The sequence below is a fragment of the Ambystoma mexicanum genome, chromosome 9 (genome assembly GCF_040938575.1).
Source record: "Ambystoma mexicanum isolate Mex_15411 chromosome 9, UKY_AmexF1_1, whole genome shotgun sequence".
Lineage (NCBI taxonomy): Eukaryota > Metazoa > Chordata > Amphibia > Caudata > Ambystomatidae > Ambystoma > Ambystoma mexicanum.
In genome coordinates, this window is record NC_090931.1 from 1,226,253,670 (window position 1) to 1,226,273,321 (window position 19,652).

At 45.3% G+C, this 19,652-nt stretch overlaps 1 protein-coding gene across 4 annotated transcripts in view; it reads right to left on the reverse strand.

The window, feature by feature from the left end:
* The window catches only part of MGAT5 (alpha-1,6-mannosylglycoprotein 6-beta-N-acetylglucosaminyltransferase), a 1,044,542-nt gene that overhangs the window by 512,242 nt on the left and 512,648 nt on the right, over positions 1–19,652 (reverse strand). For all 4 annotated transcript variants that reach the window (XM_069616573.1, XM_069616570.1, XM_069616572.1 and 1 more), the window contains one exon: positions 5,324–5,395. In XM_069616573.1, the coding sequence (XP_069472674.1) occupies positions 5,324–5,395 (72 nt within the window). The remainder of the gene's footprint in view (positions 1–5,323; positions 5,396–19,652) is intronic.

Below are 19,652 nucleotides of genomic sequence, written 5' to 3' on the forward strand. Positions count from 1 at the left end.
GAAGACTCCAAACAGGCAATCCCTGTATATGTAATCAATAATGGTGAACACCGTCTAGTAATCAGTTGTGGCATATGCTCTGAGAATGTAGGGGCCTCATATTCTAGATACCTGATGGTATTGGTTCTGAGAGATACCCTATGTAAAAGGGTCACAACAAGGCCTATGAAACATGCAGACACATTTGTCGTTCTGAGAAAGAAGAGTAATAAATATTGTGTGATTTCTTTGTAAGCTCCTGATGAGTGTAGGGCACTGGTTTCAGCCCAATACACAAACCATGACACGTTGAGGTAGTGGGCAACAGATTTTTCATTGCCCTGAATTGGTGCAATTTTTAAACCAATCCCATAGTGGGGCACCAAGGACAGTTAAATAAAATAGTGTTTTAAGAACTACTGGTCACTTTGGTGGTGGAATCACTCAACTTTAAGCACTAAGGTTTTGATACGATTGGAGGATGTTTTCAACATTTTTTGGTATCTTTTGCATTTGAAACATTGAATTAAATATTGTGACATGAATATGTGATTTTCCCCTCCTTTTCAAGAAAGAGCCAAACTCCACACTTTATAAAGTTCATATAGAGCCTTTCATTCCGGGGAAAGGTTGGCGTTCTCAGAGTATGGTCTACTAGAGAGATCCCAGGGATGCCCCTAGGGACCACATTCGTAACTTTCTATGTTGCATGCCCATTCCCGCTTGATAGCCTTATCTCTGCTAACATACTTACGATGTGTGCTGAGATGAAGAGAGCTGTGGAAGGATATGATATGGCATTTATAACGCGCCTATATATAAGTGTGTCAAGGCGCGACAAGGCAAGGGAAGGGGCACAGAGGGAAGACAGACAACTATCTTACTAGGACAGGAGACATTCAGATTGCGCAAGTGCAGGGGAGGGAGAAAGTGTGGGGGGAAAGGGGAGGGGACAGTGCAGTACATGGGATGGCTAGAATAAATGAAAGCAATAAGTCAAAAGTACATCCAGCTGATGGCAAGTGCAAGTGCAGACATCAGGTGTAAAGTGCTGCTGGTGGGGGACTGTAGGGATACAGAAAAACAGTCCCAAATGTGGGGTTGCCTGTGAGGCAGTGTAGGTGTGCAACTGGAGGGGGAGGGGATCTGGGCCCGAGCTCAGAGGACGGCCAGGCAATCAGTGCAGTTTCGCAGCTTCAGTTATAGTCCGGAGTTCAGCAGGGGAGAGGCAGAGAGAAAGCAGAAACAAAGGAGAAGGTCTTGAGGTGCTTCCGCAACCGGAGATGGCTCTCCTCAAGTTTCGGGGAGGCTGTTCCAGAGAGAGGCCCAAGCCGAAGAAAGATCTACCACCAACTTGTTGCCTGGAGAAGCACCTGACCCTGAGGGAGTTGGAGGTGGATGAGCGAAAAGCTTGAGGAGGAAGATATTTAGGAAGAGAGAGCTGAAGGTATTGAGGCCCCAGGCCCCAAAAGGCATTGTGGACAATGCAGAGGGTTTTGATCTTAATCCTCGCCGCCATTCGGAGCCAGTGCAGAGATTTCAGTCCTGGAGAGATAGGATCCATGGGCTTGAGGCCAAGAACAAGTCTCGCAGCCCTGTTCTGGATGAGTTGCAGAGGGCAGAAAGCAGAAGCAGGCAGATTTAGAAAGAGGCTGTTGCAATAGTCCAGCCTAGAGAGAACCAGGGCTCTGGAGACATTGAGCTTCTGGGGGAAGGAGAGGAAAGGAGGAATACACCTCTGAGGAGGTGCAGCTGGTAGTGTGATTTCTTAGAGACGTCAGAGATGTGAGAAGAGAAGGAGAGTGTGGAGTCGAAGATGACCCCAAGGTTTTTAGCCTCGCAGGTGGGAGCAGGAAGAGGACCAAGAGAGGCAGGCCAGAGTGTGACAGGAAAGGAGGGAGCGGGTGTGCCGATGAGGAGAATCTCAGTCTTGCTGGCATTAAGGCATAGATCATTGGCGGCACACCACTCCTGGATAGCAGAAAGACAGTCAGAGATGAGAGAAGGAAAAGAGGTGGCTGTAGGTAGCCTGAAAATGAGCTGAGTCATCAGCATAGCACTGAAAATTGGGACAAAGAGCGTCAATGCGGTAGGCAAGAAGTGTCAGGTATTGGTTGAACAGCCAAGGAGAGAGGTTAGACCCCTGGGGCACACCACAGGTAGAGATAGAGGAGAGGAAGGACCCATGTTGGACCTGGGAGGGTCGATCAGAGAAGAAAGAATCAGCCACGCCAGTGCCTGACCAGTGATACCCAGGTTGTCACGGAGACGGTTCAGCATGATGGCATGGTTAACCGTGTCAAAGGCAGAAGAGAGATCAAGTAAGATGAGGGCACGGGGGTGTTGGAATCAAGGTTGGAGAGCAGTTCTTTACAGATGCTCAGGAGAGCAGTTTCCATGCTTCTGACAGCTCTGAAGTCGATTAAGCTGGGAGATGGCCAGTTTTCCAGATGTTTGCCCAGGAAAGGAGTGATGGAGATTGGGCGATAGTTAGCTGGGCAGGACGGGTCGGCAGAGGGTTTCCTAAGAAGAGGGTGCACCAGGGAGTGCTTCAGGGGGGATGGGAAGACTTCAGTGGTGAAGGAGTGGTTGCAGAAGTCAGGCAGAGCAGGGGCCAGGGAGTCAATGTGGTCCTTGATGGTTTTGGAGGAACAAGGTCCAGAGGAAGAGGAGGGAGTAGAGGGAGGAGGGGATGAGGAAGAGAGAGGACAGGATGTCCTGAGTTTTAGAGATGAAATGAGAAGTCAGAGCCGTGTAGAGGGCCTAGGAGGGGACAGGAGAGGTAGAGACGGCAGCAGGATTGGCGAGTACCTTGTAGATTTTAAAGAGTTCAGCTGAGTTGTTAGATGCTGTTGAGACGCAGGCTTGGGTGTGGGCTCTCTTCTTGGTGACGACAGAGAGCCGATATTGCCTTTGGTGCAAGCAGCAGGCCAGTTTGTCAGAGGATATACCAGAAATTCCGCCATTTCCTCTCAGACACCCTGCGCATGCGTTTGAGGAGGTCTGAGTCGTACCAGGAGCTGCACTTGGCTTTGGGCTTCAAGCGGATCCTCATGACAGGGGCAAGAACATTGAGAGTATCAGATATAGCAGAGTGGAGCATGGAAAGGGCTGTGTCAGTGTGTGTGTCAGCCAAAGGGAGAGGGGGCGTGAGAAAGTGGCGGCGAAAGCCTCAACTGACACATGCTTCATGGGTTGGATAACCAAGAAGGTGGTTGGCAGTGCTAGAGTAGGCTTGGCCTGAGGGGTGGAGGGTGAGCTGGGAGGAAAGGAGAAAGTGATCACTCCGAGACAGAGGAGTGCCATTGTTTTTTTATGAAGCTTTTATGAAATTGTTTTAAAGTAGCTTTTAGGTGATTGTTTATGTAGCAGATGTTTTTATGGGTATGAACATTTATGGATTTTTTTTATCCAGCTAAAGTATTGACTGACTGAATAGTTCAACTAAATGACTGGCAACTGAATGTCCTGTGTGCGATGAGATTTCCAAATGAGCAAGAAATGGGTGAGAAGCATCAAACACCAAAGTGGAGAACGTAGGATTGAAGCATGAACACATTTTCTCCAAAATAGACTAGACAAAAAGAAATGGCGACCTGGGCAGCCTTTACACTTGGAAATCCTTTTAAAAACACAGGAGTTACTGCATACAATTGTGTATAAACACATTCATTTGCACATAGACACTAAGACTAGGCCCTTTGACAGCAGCAGGAAAAATGTCTTAGTCCTTTCAAAAGACTCAAATGAAAGACTAGCAAGGGAAGAAACGAGGGTATACTTTCCCAATTTAATTATGCCAAATTAGGATATAGCCCAACATTCTATTCAGAGAGTGGGGAAAAAAATGAAAGCGACAAAACAAATATGGGTTGCCTCAAAGGAAACATACATGCTTCCAAAAAGTTTCAAGAGAGAACACTTTTCTTTATCCAAATTAGCACAGTTCAACATGAATAGCACTGCAACATGGTTTTGCAAAATTAGGAGCTTTTTACAGTATGTTTAAAAATAAATTGACATATTTAGCACAGATGCAAGTCGTTTCTTAGTAATATGCATTTGGAGTATGTTTGCACCAAAAGACATAAAAAGCAGCACAAAATGATGCAGAATAAAGAGATTCCATGCATATGAACTAAAGGGGAGAACCTATGAAAGTCTCTTGACTGAAGAAAGTAGTGAAACGAGGTGAGATGTTCATTCAAAATGTACAGTTCAAATGTCTTTCGCCCAAGAAAGCCTTTCCCTTTGATACTACTCCAGGAGTTATGGAAAGCTTATCTAGGACCGGCGGATCCAGGCCCTTCCATTTATGGGAGCGAATGGGAGGTGGGGGCACATTTGCATCCTTGCGATTACCACCTCGTCACCTTTAGTGAGAGTGGCTACGGTCCCAAATGGTATTAGGATCCCTAATGCTATGTCAGACCTCCAGGAGGCCCGTTTGGGAAATGTTGTCAATGGGCAGTCTACCTTTCAGAGAGTAGTTTAAGACAGAAATGCTTACATCTTCTCTGGTTGTAGTACTCGGTACCCCTGCAAAAATGTGTGAGGCTGAATAGGATGTGTGTGAGCATATGGATCGAATATACATGTGCCTTCAGAAGATAATCCGTCTGTTTATTTGGGTCACACAATTGTAAGATATAATGTGCGGGAGAACAACCTCGTTCCCCCTATCTGCCACGCACATGATCAATTGCAGAAGCTGGTACAAAAATAATAATGCAAACGCGAACTAAGAATCAAATGGGTATGGCAGTTTCATGGTTAAAACAGAGAACACTTACCAGAGAGAAAGAAGGAGGAAGAAAACAAATATGGATTTCACAAGCTCAACGATGGACTGTGTCAATGTAGTGCTTTTTCAAGGTTAAATTGAAGTATTCCAAGTAATTGCCACACAAGGTTTCCATTGATTAATGTAATTAGTACACCAGTTTACAGATGAAGGAGTAAATAATAGGTCCATATGTTACAGCACCCAAATACATATAATTTTATTTATTTGCATTTGTATAGCGCACTTACAGTCCTGGGGCATCGAGGCGATGTTACATGAAATCTTGCAGGAAAGTGTGAATGGCCCATTTGCGTTCTGCATAGGGTATATTGTCATGATTGGAGATATGAGGTACCCCCATAAGAAGAGCCAATTTCGGGGAACTCCAAGTCAGTTCTCAAAGCAATCAGAAGAGCAATCCAACTTTGAAAGAATTGTTGGTTCCCTGCCGTAAAACTCCCAAAACATTGGTGGGAAAAGCAGCCCATTTCGGAAGGACGTTTATCCCAAAATGTAAATTTTTGCTGTGAGAAATATTTAAATGAATAGAGCACCTACCAGATTCTTGTGATCAGTCTCGTCGTTCAGGGTCCTTGCTCTCCAGGGTAGGTGAGGACACCAGTTTTCAACCTTTTGAGATTGGAGAAGAAAAAAAAAAGTCTTAAAAACAAAAAATGTAAGTAAGAGCCATTTTAGAACCCAATACAAGCGGGTTGGCGTTTTCGATAACAAAGCACTCCAGGTTAATGGACTGCAACAATGTGCGCCATGCTGAACGACAATCGTGATCATTGAAATGTAAAAGTGGGCCTGCAGAAAAAATATGCACATCAATAAAACAAAAATACAAATGGGGCTACACCTTTACAACAAAACAAATTGGGTGAATATCCATGTATAGCACCACTTTAAGCTGATATATGTTAAATCAAACCCTTTTCGTGATTGGGGGTGCAAAGATACTGATCATCCAAAAAGTGACCAGGATATTCTCCACCACCACACACCATACCCCAGGCACCATCTGTCTTCATGGTCAATATTTGGCTTTGGTTAAGAACACAACAAAGCTCATGTGAATATATCGCCATTGGGTTCCTGGGGATCAATACGGTGCAGCAACGGATAATTGCCTTTTTAAACAGGGCAATCTTGTTAAAGAGGTATTTGACTTCAATACATACATCTTTTTCCAAAGCGAAAAAAAAATCCTCTCCGAAAGCAATTAACAATTCCCATGCTATATTGATCCCAAAATACAATAGAAAATGCAGCAACTGGGGGCTTTGCTGCAGCAAGCATTCCACCCACAACTAAAATGGATACAGGCGGCAAACACCATCATGCTATTGCACAGATGTAAAAATGTAAGCCTTTTATTAAGCTGAACGCCGGATGCAACCACTCCTTTACAATTATATTTGGTTGACAACAGAGGAAAGTCTCTTCCATTTCATGTTTATGTGGTAGGACATTCCACTTCCTAAGAAATATGTGTTAGGCCTAAATGATTAGGGATTAAAGAAAGATGCGAGCACGAATATTCCAGAAACACCTTTTATAATCTGTGCTCTTCATGTCATTAACTGGTAAAGGGATAGTAGCTCTGCTATAGCCTGCTCATCCGATACAGAGCAGGGATAACGTGTGCCTGTGATGCAAGACCTTTTGCCTAGAAATGTCCATCAATTTGAGGCAGTGCACAAATGGTTGCAACCGGAGGGTGAAATGTACAAATGTAAGCATGCAGACAGCCCTTATTAATAGCCAGTGGCAGGGCTAGTGTGTGGGATGGGGGCAATAACCCCCCACAATGCAAGTCGGTGGCATTAGGAGCCCTTTGCCAATCCCCTCCCCCAACTCACATCCCTCCACCACCAGTGATGTATACAATTCTATGGTTTACTGCCACAGTACTTCAAAACTATTTTAGAAGATGCCACATCAGATAACGAATCAAGCAAACATCGCGAGGGGAGCTTTAAATGGGTCAGAGAAGAGACACGATGAGAATTTCTAAAGGACAGATTAGTGCAGGGGTCTGCAACCTGTGGCAACTCCAGATGTTTTTGAATACGACTCCCATGACTGTTCACCAATGACAATGCTGGCTAGGACTGGTGGGATTTATAGAAAAACCATCTGGAAAGCCAAAGGTTGCAGACCCATGGAGTACTGGAACACAGATATACTGTGACATCTTAAAACTGTAACCACTTGAAAGAAGAAAAGAAGAGATTGGTGATGAATCCAGTGGCGTCATTACAGATTCCCTGGCGGTCACCTCCTCCCCTATAGCCAGGGGATGGTAGCCTCTACCTGGTCCTGGCCCTGCGGGTGGTAATATGAGGGAGGATCACATGGGAGGACAACTGTGGGGGAGATGTTGGGACTTCATTGGAGGAGTCACAGTGTCCCGGCCCACTCCCCATGAGGAAGACCATCTGATACCAGAGTTGTTGATGGCATATTGTCATTCCAGTCAGGCCCCTATCTTTCACCCAAAAACCACAACTCAGACAACACCTTTTGGTTTAAATGTACTGTTGGGTGTCCTGACCCACGTTTGAGCTATCATGCTGCAACATTTGGTGCTGTGGGCTTAGAAAATCCAAGATGGCCAAAAAGCCCACATGTGCGCCAGAATCCAGCAGAACCACGCAGTTTGCGCGTACACCAAAATGGCTGCCTAACTCGCCACCCACCAGTGCGAGCATGATGGGCCAGGGTGCCATGAGTGGAATGGGAGCCAAAGGTAAACCAGCAGCGCCTGTTAGCTCAAAAATGCTTTAAAATTACCTTTGGTTTCTCTGAATGCCAGCTCAAAATGCCAGGGGAACCCACAATGGCTCTGCTCTCCAGTTGCCAACTTTTTCTTTCAGATTCCCAAGGCTCTCCACAGAATTCTGCCCAGATCTCTTCGCTAGCAATGTCCAAAACCAGAAAATTAGCCCACCAGTTGTCCAAAAATGTGCATTATCTGTGCCCCCTTGAGGAGAAGGAGGGAAGATACTATGCACCGGTACAAGTACAGGGGCAGGGTACAATTTTGGCACTGGTGGATACTGGATCCCAAGCTACCCTTCTGTCCAAAAGGGCCTTTGAGGAACTAAATGCAGGAAGGGGGGAGAATTACCGTATTCCTCTCACCTCTCTTCCTGGACAACTGCAGAACTTTGACGGGAAGGAAATTCCCGTTGAGGGGACTGCAGACTTGGACATTAAAATTGGGCGACACAAGGTGAAACACCCGGTCATAGTAGTGACTCCAGAGGGCACCCCTTGTTTACTAGGGAATGACCTCCTGAGAAGGTTGTCACCCCTAATAGATTGTGTAAACAAGGTCCTCTGGACCCAGACTAGCCGACCAATAAAATTAAAACAGAGTGTCAACCATGTTAGTTTAAACGGCACCTGCCACATGGTTGAACAAAAATCTGACCAAGTAGAATTTCACTTCCAGAACAACCAAACTCCAGACGTGACAGTAATAGCAGTAGGACAACAGACTGGTGATGGGGGGTCCGCTCTATTTATGAAAATCAACCTTCCTTCCAATTTAAGGTGGTATTCCACACTGGAAGGAAACACCATGAAATTCTTTACTAATCCACAATCAGAAACTCCCACTCCTATAGTCCAGAAAGATGTGAAATCAGCTCAGAGCCTGGCTGATATTCAGCAAATTGGAGAGCAGTTGTTCATCCCTGTTCAGTTAAATGATGGGAAGGACTCTGTTCTCGCTCGGGTGTGCGTGAACAACGGTAAGAGCTTCATCAGCGAAGCCATGTTCCGCCAACTCCCAAAAGATCCAGCCATTCCCACATTCAAACTGATAGACAATTGGGAAACGGACCTGGAAGCACCTAATTCCAAACATCTCCTGCCAAGCAGGTGTATGCTCAAAATCTCCATTGGCAACAAGAGCATAGTCCATAATTGTTGGGTCGTGTGAGACGTCACTGCCGCCTTTTACTTAGGCAGTGACATTCTCAATCGCTTTGCCATTAGTTTGGACCTAATAAACTTCAAAGCTTGGTCCTGATTAGTGGATAATCCCATGGGCTTTGATGATCCAGAAAAAGCATTTAGGTCAGCTCAATTGCTACCTTATGCAGTTGAAATTCAGATCAAAGAGGAAGTCACCATCCCAGAAAGGACCCGACCATTCTCCCTGGAAGTGAAAGTTAAAAGAGGACAACATTTGAAAAACCCTAATGCTTACATACATCTAAACGCTTCTCTCCAACAGCAAGGGTTGGGGGTGAACCCAACTCCATTAGTCAACATAGAACATGACACCATTCTAATAGAGGTGGATAACAGCATAACAGCGACTTACAGAGTATTACTCTAGCCGCAAGCACCATTATTGGAATGGCGGTTGATGACCGACATTTTTCCATCGATTTAGGAAATGAACTGTTAGGACCAATCCCCAAGGACTGCTTTGACAGTGACAGTGATGACAATACAACACCAGACAGGATTTTTACCCGGCATGGGGGGGAACTTCTTGGTGTACACTTCCTGCCCCTATGGTAAGAAAGATGTGACTTGTGACTTCAGGAGGGATGAGGTGATTTTCCAGGTCCATTAGGGTTGCCTTTCCCACCCGAGGCCTCCAGTCCAAATCAGCACTCTGACCAGGGACTTCTCCACCCAGCTGGAGGAGGCCGCTGAGATAGCCAAATCAGAAGTCTTTTCAGGCTTCAGGCAGATGGTGGAAGAGAGAGTAAACCTAACTGATGCCTGTGTGACTCTGGAACAAAAGCAAAAGTTGAAACAGGTTTTCTTGGATTTCCAAGATCTCTTTGCAGTAGACTCATGACTGTGGCCGCACCGACATCCACACAACAACAATCCCCACAGACCCTGGAATGCCTCCAGTGTTTGTGAAGCAATATCGCTTGCCTCTTGCATCCATGGAGTCCCTTACTGAAATAATTAAGAACCTTGAGTCCCGGGGAATAATCCGTCCAGTTCACAGCACCTTCAATAACCCGGTGCTGGGAATATTGAAGCCAAACGGCCAGTGGAGACTCTGCGCCGACCTTAGGGAGCTCAACAAACGGGTCCATACTTCCCGATGGCCTCTGCCCTACATTGACCAAGGGCTGGCCCAGATTCAGGGGTCACAGGTATTCACAGCAATAGACCTGACCAATGGATACTGGACCGTGCCTGTCATTAGGGAGGACCAATACAAACTGGCTTTTACCTTTGGCGGCCAGCAGTACACATGGACCCGGACTCCCTTCGGATACCTCAACTCCGGCAATGAATTCAACATTTTCCTACATAAGGCCATGCCCGACCTGGGTGCGAGGGGTAACCTGGCTTATGTAGATGATGTCCTCATCAAAAGTTCATCTGTGGAGGAACACATAGCGGAGATCCGTTATGTTCTGACACATTTGAGGGCCATCGGAGCAAAACTTTCCTTTCAGAAAGCACAGTGGTGTAGAACCCGTGTTAATTTCTTGGGGCATGAGATTACTCCTCAGGGTCTCTGTCCCCAAGAAAAGAAAGTGGAAGCACTCCAGAAACTGAAAGACCCCACAACTCTGCGGGAACTAAGGAGCCTCCTTGGACTGACTAATTACAGCAGAAAGTTAATTGAGGGCTACGCAGAGATCACTAGACCACTGATTCATCTCCTGAAAGGGGGTGTCAAGTGGGAATGGGGTCCAGAACAATCCGAGGCAGTAAGACAACTCAAAAGAAGCCTCTTACAAGCGCCTTGCCTTGCTTACCCTGTCAGAAACAAGGAGTTCTTCCTGGAGACAGGGTTCTCTAATACGTGCTTGACGGCAGTATTATACCAAAAGCATGACAAAGTCAATAAAGTAATCTCCTATGCTAGCAAAACTTTATCCTCTGTGGAGAAAAAATTCAACGATTGTGAGAAGGCACTCCTGGCAACGGTGTGGGCATTGAAGAATTACCACCCGTTTATCCAGGGGGAACACATCATAGTGGAGACTCCACACCAGCCTCTGCAATATCTCCAAAGTGACAGAATCCGGGCCGGGAATGTGAGTAATTCCCGAATTACTTCCTGGATTCTGTCAATGCAAGGCTTTCCTGTGGAGGTCAGATATGGCCAAAACAAGAAGAGTCCCCTCGCGCAAGGTCTGGCTGACTTGCATGATTGTGCCAGAGAAAACTGTCTCGAGGATGAAAGTCTAAAAATCAAGGACAACATGGAGGCATACCTTAATTCCCCACACAAAGTCTTTGAAGAAGACAAGTGTGAGGGAATGCCCACTGTCTATGTGGATGGATGCTCTTATTATGTTGACAACGACGGGGAGAAAGAACTGGTGGCTGGCGTAGGGAATGCATGGGTGAAGGAGTTCCCAGAACCCTCCGCTGGATACAAAATTGGTCCCCGAAGTAGTCAGGTGGCAGAATTGATGGCTGTGCATCAGGCCATCCTCACTGCTGTCCAACATCAACTCCACGAACTGGTCATAATCACAGATTCGGATTATGTACGGAACGGGTTCGTGGAGCACCTGGTTAATTGGAAAACCAGAGGCATGTTATGTGCTAATAACAAACCCTTGAAACATGGGACGTTAATCCAAAACATTGATGATCTGGTACATCGAATGGGATGACCATCTACTGGAAAAAGATCAAGGGTCATTCCAAAGTAGAGGGACCAGACAAAACTGGAAATGAAGTAGCTGATCAGCTGGCCAAAACCGGGGCCATCCAAGGGGATCTAATCGAAATAGAGTCCCTGTTGGGGGAAATCCAGGTCACTGCTATCACTAGGTCCCAGACAAATGCTCATAATGATCTTTCAACTGCCCAATGGAGTAAGGAGACCCCTGATGCTGATTTAATTACAGCTCAGAAGGGGGATCCAATTATTGGTAAGTTTTACCAACACCTTGAGGACCCTGAGAACCTTCCCCTGACGGATACCGATTACATTGGGAAAGAGGACCTAAGAGTGTTGATGAAATGTCCAAAAATGTTCTGAATCCAAGACGGTTTGTTGGTAAGGAAATCCCAAGCTGGCCATGATCAGTGGGTGGTTCCTACCTTATTCCGAAGCCTGATGTTAAGTCACGCCCATGATGCGGCCACTGCTGGTCATAGGGGGTTTCACACAACACTGGAAATCTTAAGAGAGGTTGCATACTGGCCACACATGGGGCCGGACCTCGACCAATACTTGAAGGGGTGTCTTGTGTGTGCACAATTTCAGCCATCATCCCTCACGCACTGTGCGCCTCTCCAAAAGAGGGGGATGACACTGCCATGGTCAGATTTGCAAATCGACTTTGTAGGCCCTGTGATTCGCTCGTCTAGAGGAAACAAGTACATGTTGACTGTTACATGCTTGTTTACCAAGTGGGTGGAATGTCTCCCAGCCCCAAATTGCAAGGCAGAAACTGCAGCTGCCCTGATGATTAACCACATCTTTTCCCATTTTGGACTACCTCAAAGGATTGAGTCAGACAGAGGTATCCACTTCCCCAGTGAAGTAATGACAAAGATGTGCAAATTAACAAGGGGGGTCCTGGGAGTCCCTCTGCCAGACATTAGTCCTGGTTACGAGAGACTTACCCAGAGTCTTTAGCTCACTATCTTTCACAGAGAAGAAATATCCCAAACATATCAGTTTTTGTCCTGCCCTGGGGCAGTCCAGCACCGAAATGCTAGGCAATTCTCCTCTGAACAAGAGTACCAACAGAAACCCCAGACACGTGTTTCGGTCTGGTTTGACCTCATCAGTAGGGTGGATCTGTGCCTCTCTAAGAATAGTGAGCAAGGGGTCCACGTCTGGATTCCCCTAGTAACTTAGAGTGAGACCCAAAGTTACTTGAATATGCAAATTAACAAGGGGGGTCCTGGGAGTCCCTCTGCCAGACATTAGTCCTGGTTACGAGAGACTTACCCAGAGTCTTTAGCTCACTATCTTTCACAGAGAAGATGTGGGAGATACTGGGGGTTAAAAGGAGGCTACACATTGCTTATAGGCCAGCTTCTTCTGGAGCAGTGGAGAGATACAACCGAAGCATTGTGAGCATATTAAAGAAGTTTGTGGCAGATTCTGGGCCAAGTTGGGATATCCGATTACCGCTGGTCCTAATGGCCATCAGATCTACCCCTTCATCTGCAACCAAAATGTCACCATTTGAGTTGATGACTGGACGCAAGATGGTGCTTCCCCAGCATTTGCTCTACAGAACCCAAGAGCAAACGTTGATAAATGCCTCCACAACTCATGAGTATGTGGAGAATTTAAGGAAACACCTTCAACATGCTTTTGCCTATGCTCAGCGGAATCTAGAAAGATCAGCCGAGAGTATGAAGACCCACTATGACCTGAAAACTTCCAGGAAGGAATATCAGGTGGGGGCCCGGGTCTATTTATACAACTTCCAAAGAAACCAGGCAAGACAGCACACATTTTTGCCTACATGGATTATCGACGAGATCTCCCCTGTGGCCTACAAGATCCGCATCTCCAAAGGCGGTTTGGCAGAGGGGGAAGACAAGTGGGTCCACATAAACCAGTTGAAGTGTTGCCATCCCAGGCACACTTTGCAGCAACTGGAGGAGTCCTCTGTAATCCCAGAGGGTACAGCTCCAGAGTAATTCAATTCCAACCCTAAAATATCCTACATATAGCCTATCAAATTCTGTGTTTCTCAAGTTTATGTGTTCCTGTTGCTTAATTTAAAAAAATGTGCATGTTCCTATCTGTTGAGTTCTAAAATATATATGCCACCCCACTATATCAATGGTGGGGGAGAAATGTCCATGAATAGGTATTGCTGCTTTTCCTTTGTCGTCCTAGGAGAAAGAAAACCTGGAGACTGGCCAAGGAGGACGATCCGGAGACCAGGAGCAGAGACCCAAGGGGCCCGGGGTACCGCCCAATATTCCCATCAGGACCGGCGAGGAGAACCGATCGATCAGTACCGGATGGAGGAAAAGATGCTGAACTGTGCCATTTGCAGAATTGGAAGAAGATTATGCGGACATACCAGTGCGTGGGTCAAAACCTTCTGTGCACCCAACTCCAATTCAAAGTGCAGTCGCGTGGGGGGGGTCTTGTTGGGTGTCCTGACCCACGTTTGAGCTATCATGCTGCAACATTTGGTGCTGTGGGCTTAGAAAATCCAAGATGGCCAAAAAGCCCACATGTGCGCCAGAATCCAGGAGAACCACGCAGTTTGCGCGTACACCAAAATGGCTGCCTAACTCGCCACCCACCAGTGCGAGCATGATGGGCCAGGGTGCCATGAGTGGAATGGGTGCCAAAGGTAAAATAGCAGCGCCTGTTAGCTCAAAAACGCTTTAAAATTACCTTTGGTTTCTCTGAATGCCAGCTCAAAATGCCTATTTTCAAACATTGCAACACATCCAAAAATCTCACTGAACACCAGCGGACATCTGGCAGAATGAAGTATGTGTGCATACAAAATCTGGGAAGATGAAGAGCCCAAAACAATGTTCATAACAAAACTGGCTGAGCTATGCATGTCAGCAGCCTAACTGAAACTGGATTAAAACCACCAAAATCGAAATGTTTAAATTAACTGAGTGACCTACTTTTGAGTGTCACATAGTTTGTAACTGTTAAAATGTCAGTTTTGAACTTAGAATCAGCACTCTAGCTGCATATGTAAAAATTGTATTGATTTAAACTGGGGAACAAAAAGTGACATTTTAGCTGAAAACTGGCTTAAAGAGATTCCAATTCTGCCTGACAGTTTCCCAGGCCTGGCTGCATACTGTTGCCCCTGCCAAAAGGAGGTCACACACTCTCTGATTGAATTACCAGGGGACTGCAAGAAACTAAAAGGGCACAGGCAGATGGTTTATTAAGGGGGTCGTAAATGGCTTCCTTTTGAACAAAGCCCTTCCTTGACTCAGGCAAATGTTATATTGGGGGCGTCGTAAAAGTGGCTTCCTCTTGGCAGAAATGGGGAGGAGCTTAAAGAAAGTGCGCAAACTGGTTTCTCAACCATGTGACCTGGGAAGACACACCCCTGTTGGCCAGAATATGATTTTAAGAAGGATGTATAACTCATGGTGCGGACTTGTCAAAATTATCTAAATGATACCATAATTCTTGTGATTTTTCTGCCCACAGTTTAAGAGGTTTTAGGACCTGGTGGTATGATCTGGGGGTTTACGAGCGGAAAAGAGGTTGTTACTCTAAATGTATGCAGGTTAAAAATCTGACACTTCCTTATCTAAATGCCCACATGCCTTGCACACAATTGTATTAATTTGGAGAAAAATCTGATATGGGGAAAGCTACTAAAAAGCGCAAAAAGTTACCATTTCTTTACCCAAGCTCCTAGAAACGCCAGGGTCGGAACAGTGCCTCCCATCAGTAATGCATGATGTGTGTATGCAATGACAAACAACTGTGTATCTGTGTAATATGTATTTGGGTCAAATATAGATTTATGTGCAATTTGACAGGGGAGTGTCCTTTCTGCAGGCCATAAAACAGCATCACCATGACTCACATTTCCTTTCCCCTATCAAGGAAGAGAGAAAAGCTTGGCCAATGATCAGTTGAGAGAGGGGCTGGCTTAGTGATGCTGCGCACACACCCACTTTCAAAAGACATAAAAAGAGCCACTGGAAGCTAGAGAGGACATTCAAATCCAGTTGCTGCGGAGCGTTTTGCCGGACCACACAACATCCAGAAGATACCAGTTCCAGACTGACTCCAGCTACATACTCCAGAACTAGAATTTATACTTTACAACCTAAATCAGAGGCCTAAAACCACAAGCTGAGTTCTCTGCAGCAGGCCTCAAATCACTGCAAGCTACTCAGAGCCGGGTGAGCTGCTTGAATCCCTTGCCAAGACCTTTTGCCAGGACCAGTGCAGAGATCCAGGAGCCGTGCAGAGACCGCTGTATCCGGACAGACCAGACCAGTGCCAGACCCGACCAGACCGTGCAGAACCGCAGACCCAGAGACCAGATCGCTGTGAAGTGCCGCTAGCCTGATTGATCAGATCCGTGACGAGACCCAGTCCTTCCAAATATATTGTGAGTACAGCTAGGACGGGGCAAAACCAAATCTCTTAGTTTAAAGTAATATAATTCAATCTATTTAACCTAAGTAGAACTGCCTCCTGTCACCTGTCATTTGTAAAGCTGCACCACTGTCATTTGTCAATTCTGCAGCTGCAAAGCTGTCACCTGTCATTTTGAGTTTACTTTAAATCCGAAAAACAACCTTTACAAAATCGTTCCGATCTCTGGAACCATTTTGGCTACTCCTTATACTTTTTCCGCAATCACGATTAACGCACTCGCGAATTTTACCGCGATTTGCGATTTGGTTAAAAATCCAGCCACGTGTAACCATCAGCAGTCATTTCTTTCCTTGCTAAAAATTCGTTTGCCTCTTAATCACCATCTCTGAATCATTGCTGAAGTGAGCCTGAACTCATCCCAAGTATCTCTCACTCACCCTGAACCTCCTAAAGGTAATTAAAAGAATCTTCAGCATATTTCTCACTTCATTGCCACCACATTGAAAGCACTTGGGCCTGTGTTTTAAAACTCATACCGGTTTTCTCTAAGCTTGCTGGGGGGGAACTGAATTTCGTATTGTATTGGATTGCATTACTGAGAACTGTGTGCTCCTCTTTCCATCTACTTCCATGTCTTACATTGCATAGGGGAGAGAGGTGAATTGCCAGAGAAAAAGTGATTTTATTATCTTTTGCTAAAATCATCTCAAGTATTTCTGTACTGCCTTTTATACCTCATTGCTTTTCCCTTGAAATCGTAAAAGTATTTTTGCTACTTGATCCATCCTATACTAACTCCTCATTGATTATAAAGAAGTGTGCTAGTGTCAGATCATCCATTGTTGATTAACATTATATTTATAAGGGCGATATCGATTATTAATTTAATATAAAAGCGTGGTATCTATATGTTGTCTTATTTCTCAAATAAACCTTTTAAACTTGCAAAACAGAACTACTTCTTGGCTCAGTGGGGTCAGGGGGATTCTAAGAGAGGGGTGTTATATAGGGGTAGTCATCCAGAATTCATGAACTGGACATAAAGATATATCAATAAGGGTTTCCATTCAGTATCCCAGACTAGGCATTGACTTAGCTGTAGTGTTGAATTGAATCTTCTTACAGTACTTTTATGTGAAATTCATATGAAAAACCATTTGGAAGTTAAAAGCCTAAAGACAGTCATGGACTCCAATTGCCATAACCACCCAGGTACTGAGACAAGGAGGAGGACAAGAGAGATGGAGCAAAGTGACAGGTGCTTAAAGGCCAACATGCAGACCAGTTGTTTCTCAAAACCTTTAAATGAGCGGGGCATTTAAAGATGGCAACTGCAATATGGAGACAAGCAGTACAGGAGGAGACGTTGCAATCCATGCTGAGGCTCCTGAATGCAAGGCATACCAACAACGCGGGAGAAATGGAGAAGGCCCCTGGGACGGGAGAAGAGATGCTGCGTGTGAGCATCAGAGGCTATGGGGATGCCAGGAGCCACGTAGGAGCTCCTGGAGGTGGGACAGCATTCTCCACACCAGGCCGAGGGAGAAAGCTGGTGTGTGACCACGGTGCCGAGTAGGATGCTGGGAAAAGCCAGTGCATCTGCCCAAAAGCAGCTGGGGACGCCGGGGGCATTCCAAAAAGCACACCAACAACTGATTGAATGGTACAAGAGTGGTAATGCAGAAAATACAAGAAGTTTGTTTAAATGCAGTCAAGGCAAAGTACAAATTCAACACCTTATAGGAAGAATGTTTCAATGCAGACAAAGACAAATCCCAAACAATATCAGATGCATGAGATGCCAATGTGGGAGTTAATACGTTTGAGCAAATATTACCGCAGATAGGTAGATATACCAAGCACCTTATGGTATATGCTATTGTGGCATATCAAGGAACTGTGAAATGCATAAAAGTCCTGGCATGCGAGTACACCAGGCAGTCGAAGTTCTGTCAAAGAACTGTTCAATACATGTTGAAATTGTGCAAAATTGTGTAAAGATCCCCAGCAGGGGAGTATACCAGGTAATCTGCAAAGATACAAGAACTGCTACAGAAAGGCTGTTAGTACTTTTTAGACCTTGTGAGTCTAGTGAAGACACAAAGGAACTGTTAGCTAAAAGACATGTTTGCCATCCTGTTTAAGAATCATGGGGAAGGAACCAACCTCTGGATCCAAGGGTCTTTACATTGGGGAACATTTTTATTGGAGTCACTCATACTTTTGGTTTTCAATACTTTTGCTAATATGAGGTTAAAGCCATTTCCTTGCACCTCTGTTTATAGTGTGAGGGTCCGGATAGGATGTTTTGTACACAAGGACAGCTTTTCAGTTACTTGCATCCAGACACAGACATAGCCTCAGTTTCAGTTTCTAGGGTTAGAGCAGCGTTTTCCAACCTATTTTTTGTTTTAATGGGTATGAGCACGAATATCAAACCTTGCATCTGCCTCTCACTTCTGACCCCTCATAGATTGCAGAGACCAGTCATAGTTAGTGTATATTTTACAGAAATCCGCCAAATGGGAAGGATAAATTTGAACCATTCTCTGGCATGATAGAACAAAAGGTTCCAATTCCTCATTTCAGAGGTACAGGTAAGACCGCAGATGAAGGAACGTAAATAGTAGCTAACCATTTTTATGGAGAGAAGATGGTATACATTTTCTTTTGAACTCTTTGAATTGAATCTTAAATTTGCCATCAAATGATCTCTCTCAGACAAGAGTAGTCCATCTTGAAGATTCAAGACATAGCGGCCTGGATTTGCTGAATCCAGGTATAACTAAATAAAATTGATGGGACTAACATAACAAGAAAAAGTAAGAAACCAAATAATGTTGGACATATTCTTTTATTCTGGGTGGGCTGAGAACATCACACATTTCCCTCAAACATGTCATTTTTCATATGCTGTGCACATTGCAGCTGACATGTTTGTTTTTTAAAGTGGCACTTTCCTTTCTTTGCATTCTTTTCTTCGGTATAGATTTCCCTAAAAATCCCAACAATTACAATTAGGGATTTGGTGGATTAGACCAAGCTACTCACTTCTACTCTGTAACAGGTGGTCACAAGAGTCACTGGAGTCACTTTGCAGCCTATTTTCCTGAAGCCCAGCTGCACCAAAGACTGTGTACAGGGTGGGACAACCTGTTCACTGACCCAGTTGCATAGACCATAGTTCCATACAGAATGATCCACCAGCCTCGGCTCAGTGGCGCGCTCTCTCGGATTTGGTGTCGTGTCAACACGGAAGGAAGTACTTTTGAGTTTGGATTTCCATAAATGCAGATTGGGTATTTCTCCACAGCATCATTACACTTCATTCTTAAAAGAAAGTGGTGCAGAAAATGAGCTATGAAATATGCATGAGGTTAAGAAATAGGCTGATAAATAAAAAAGTAATAGTACAATACCACGACAAGGCATTGCACTGCCGACCAAAAAGCCCCACGTTGACAAACTGCCAATCATACATTTTCCCATTAAAAAAAAAAAAAAAAAAAACTGTTTCTTACTAGTACCGGCGTCCCCATTGTTTCAGAAAATGCGCATGAAATGGTTAATTCCCAGCAAGTCATTAAACGCCCCATCTCGCCCCGTGGACATGTTGGGCCCTGTGCAGTGTTAGGCCCTCATGAGAAGGCGCGCTGGGATAGTAGCGACATCACGCTCGGACAGATGATTGTGCCAGCTTAACAAATAAAACCGACATTGACCTTGATGTGTAAGCGATGCCCGAGCCTGCTGTCATGTCTCGCCTCACATAGCTGCGAGGTATTTCTCCTCGGCATCCGCTCCCCACCAGTTTAGCAGCGCCGATGAATCGAGAGGGGCGCCCTAGCGGTC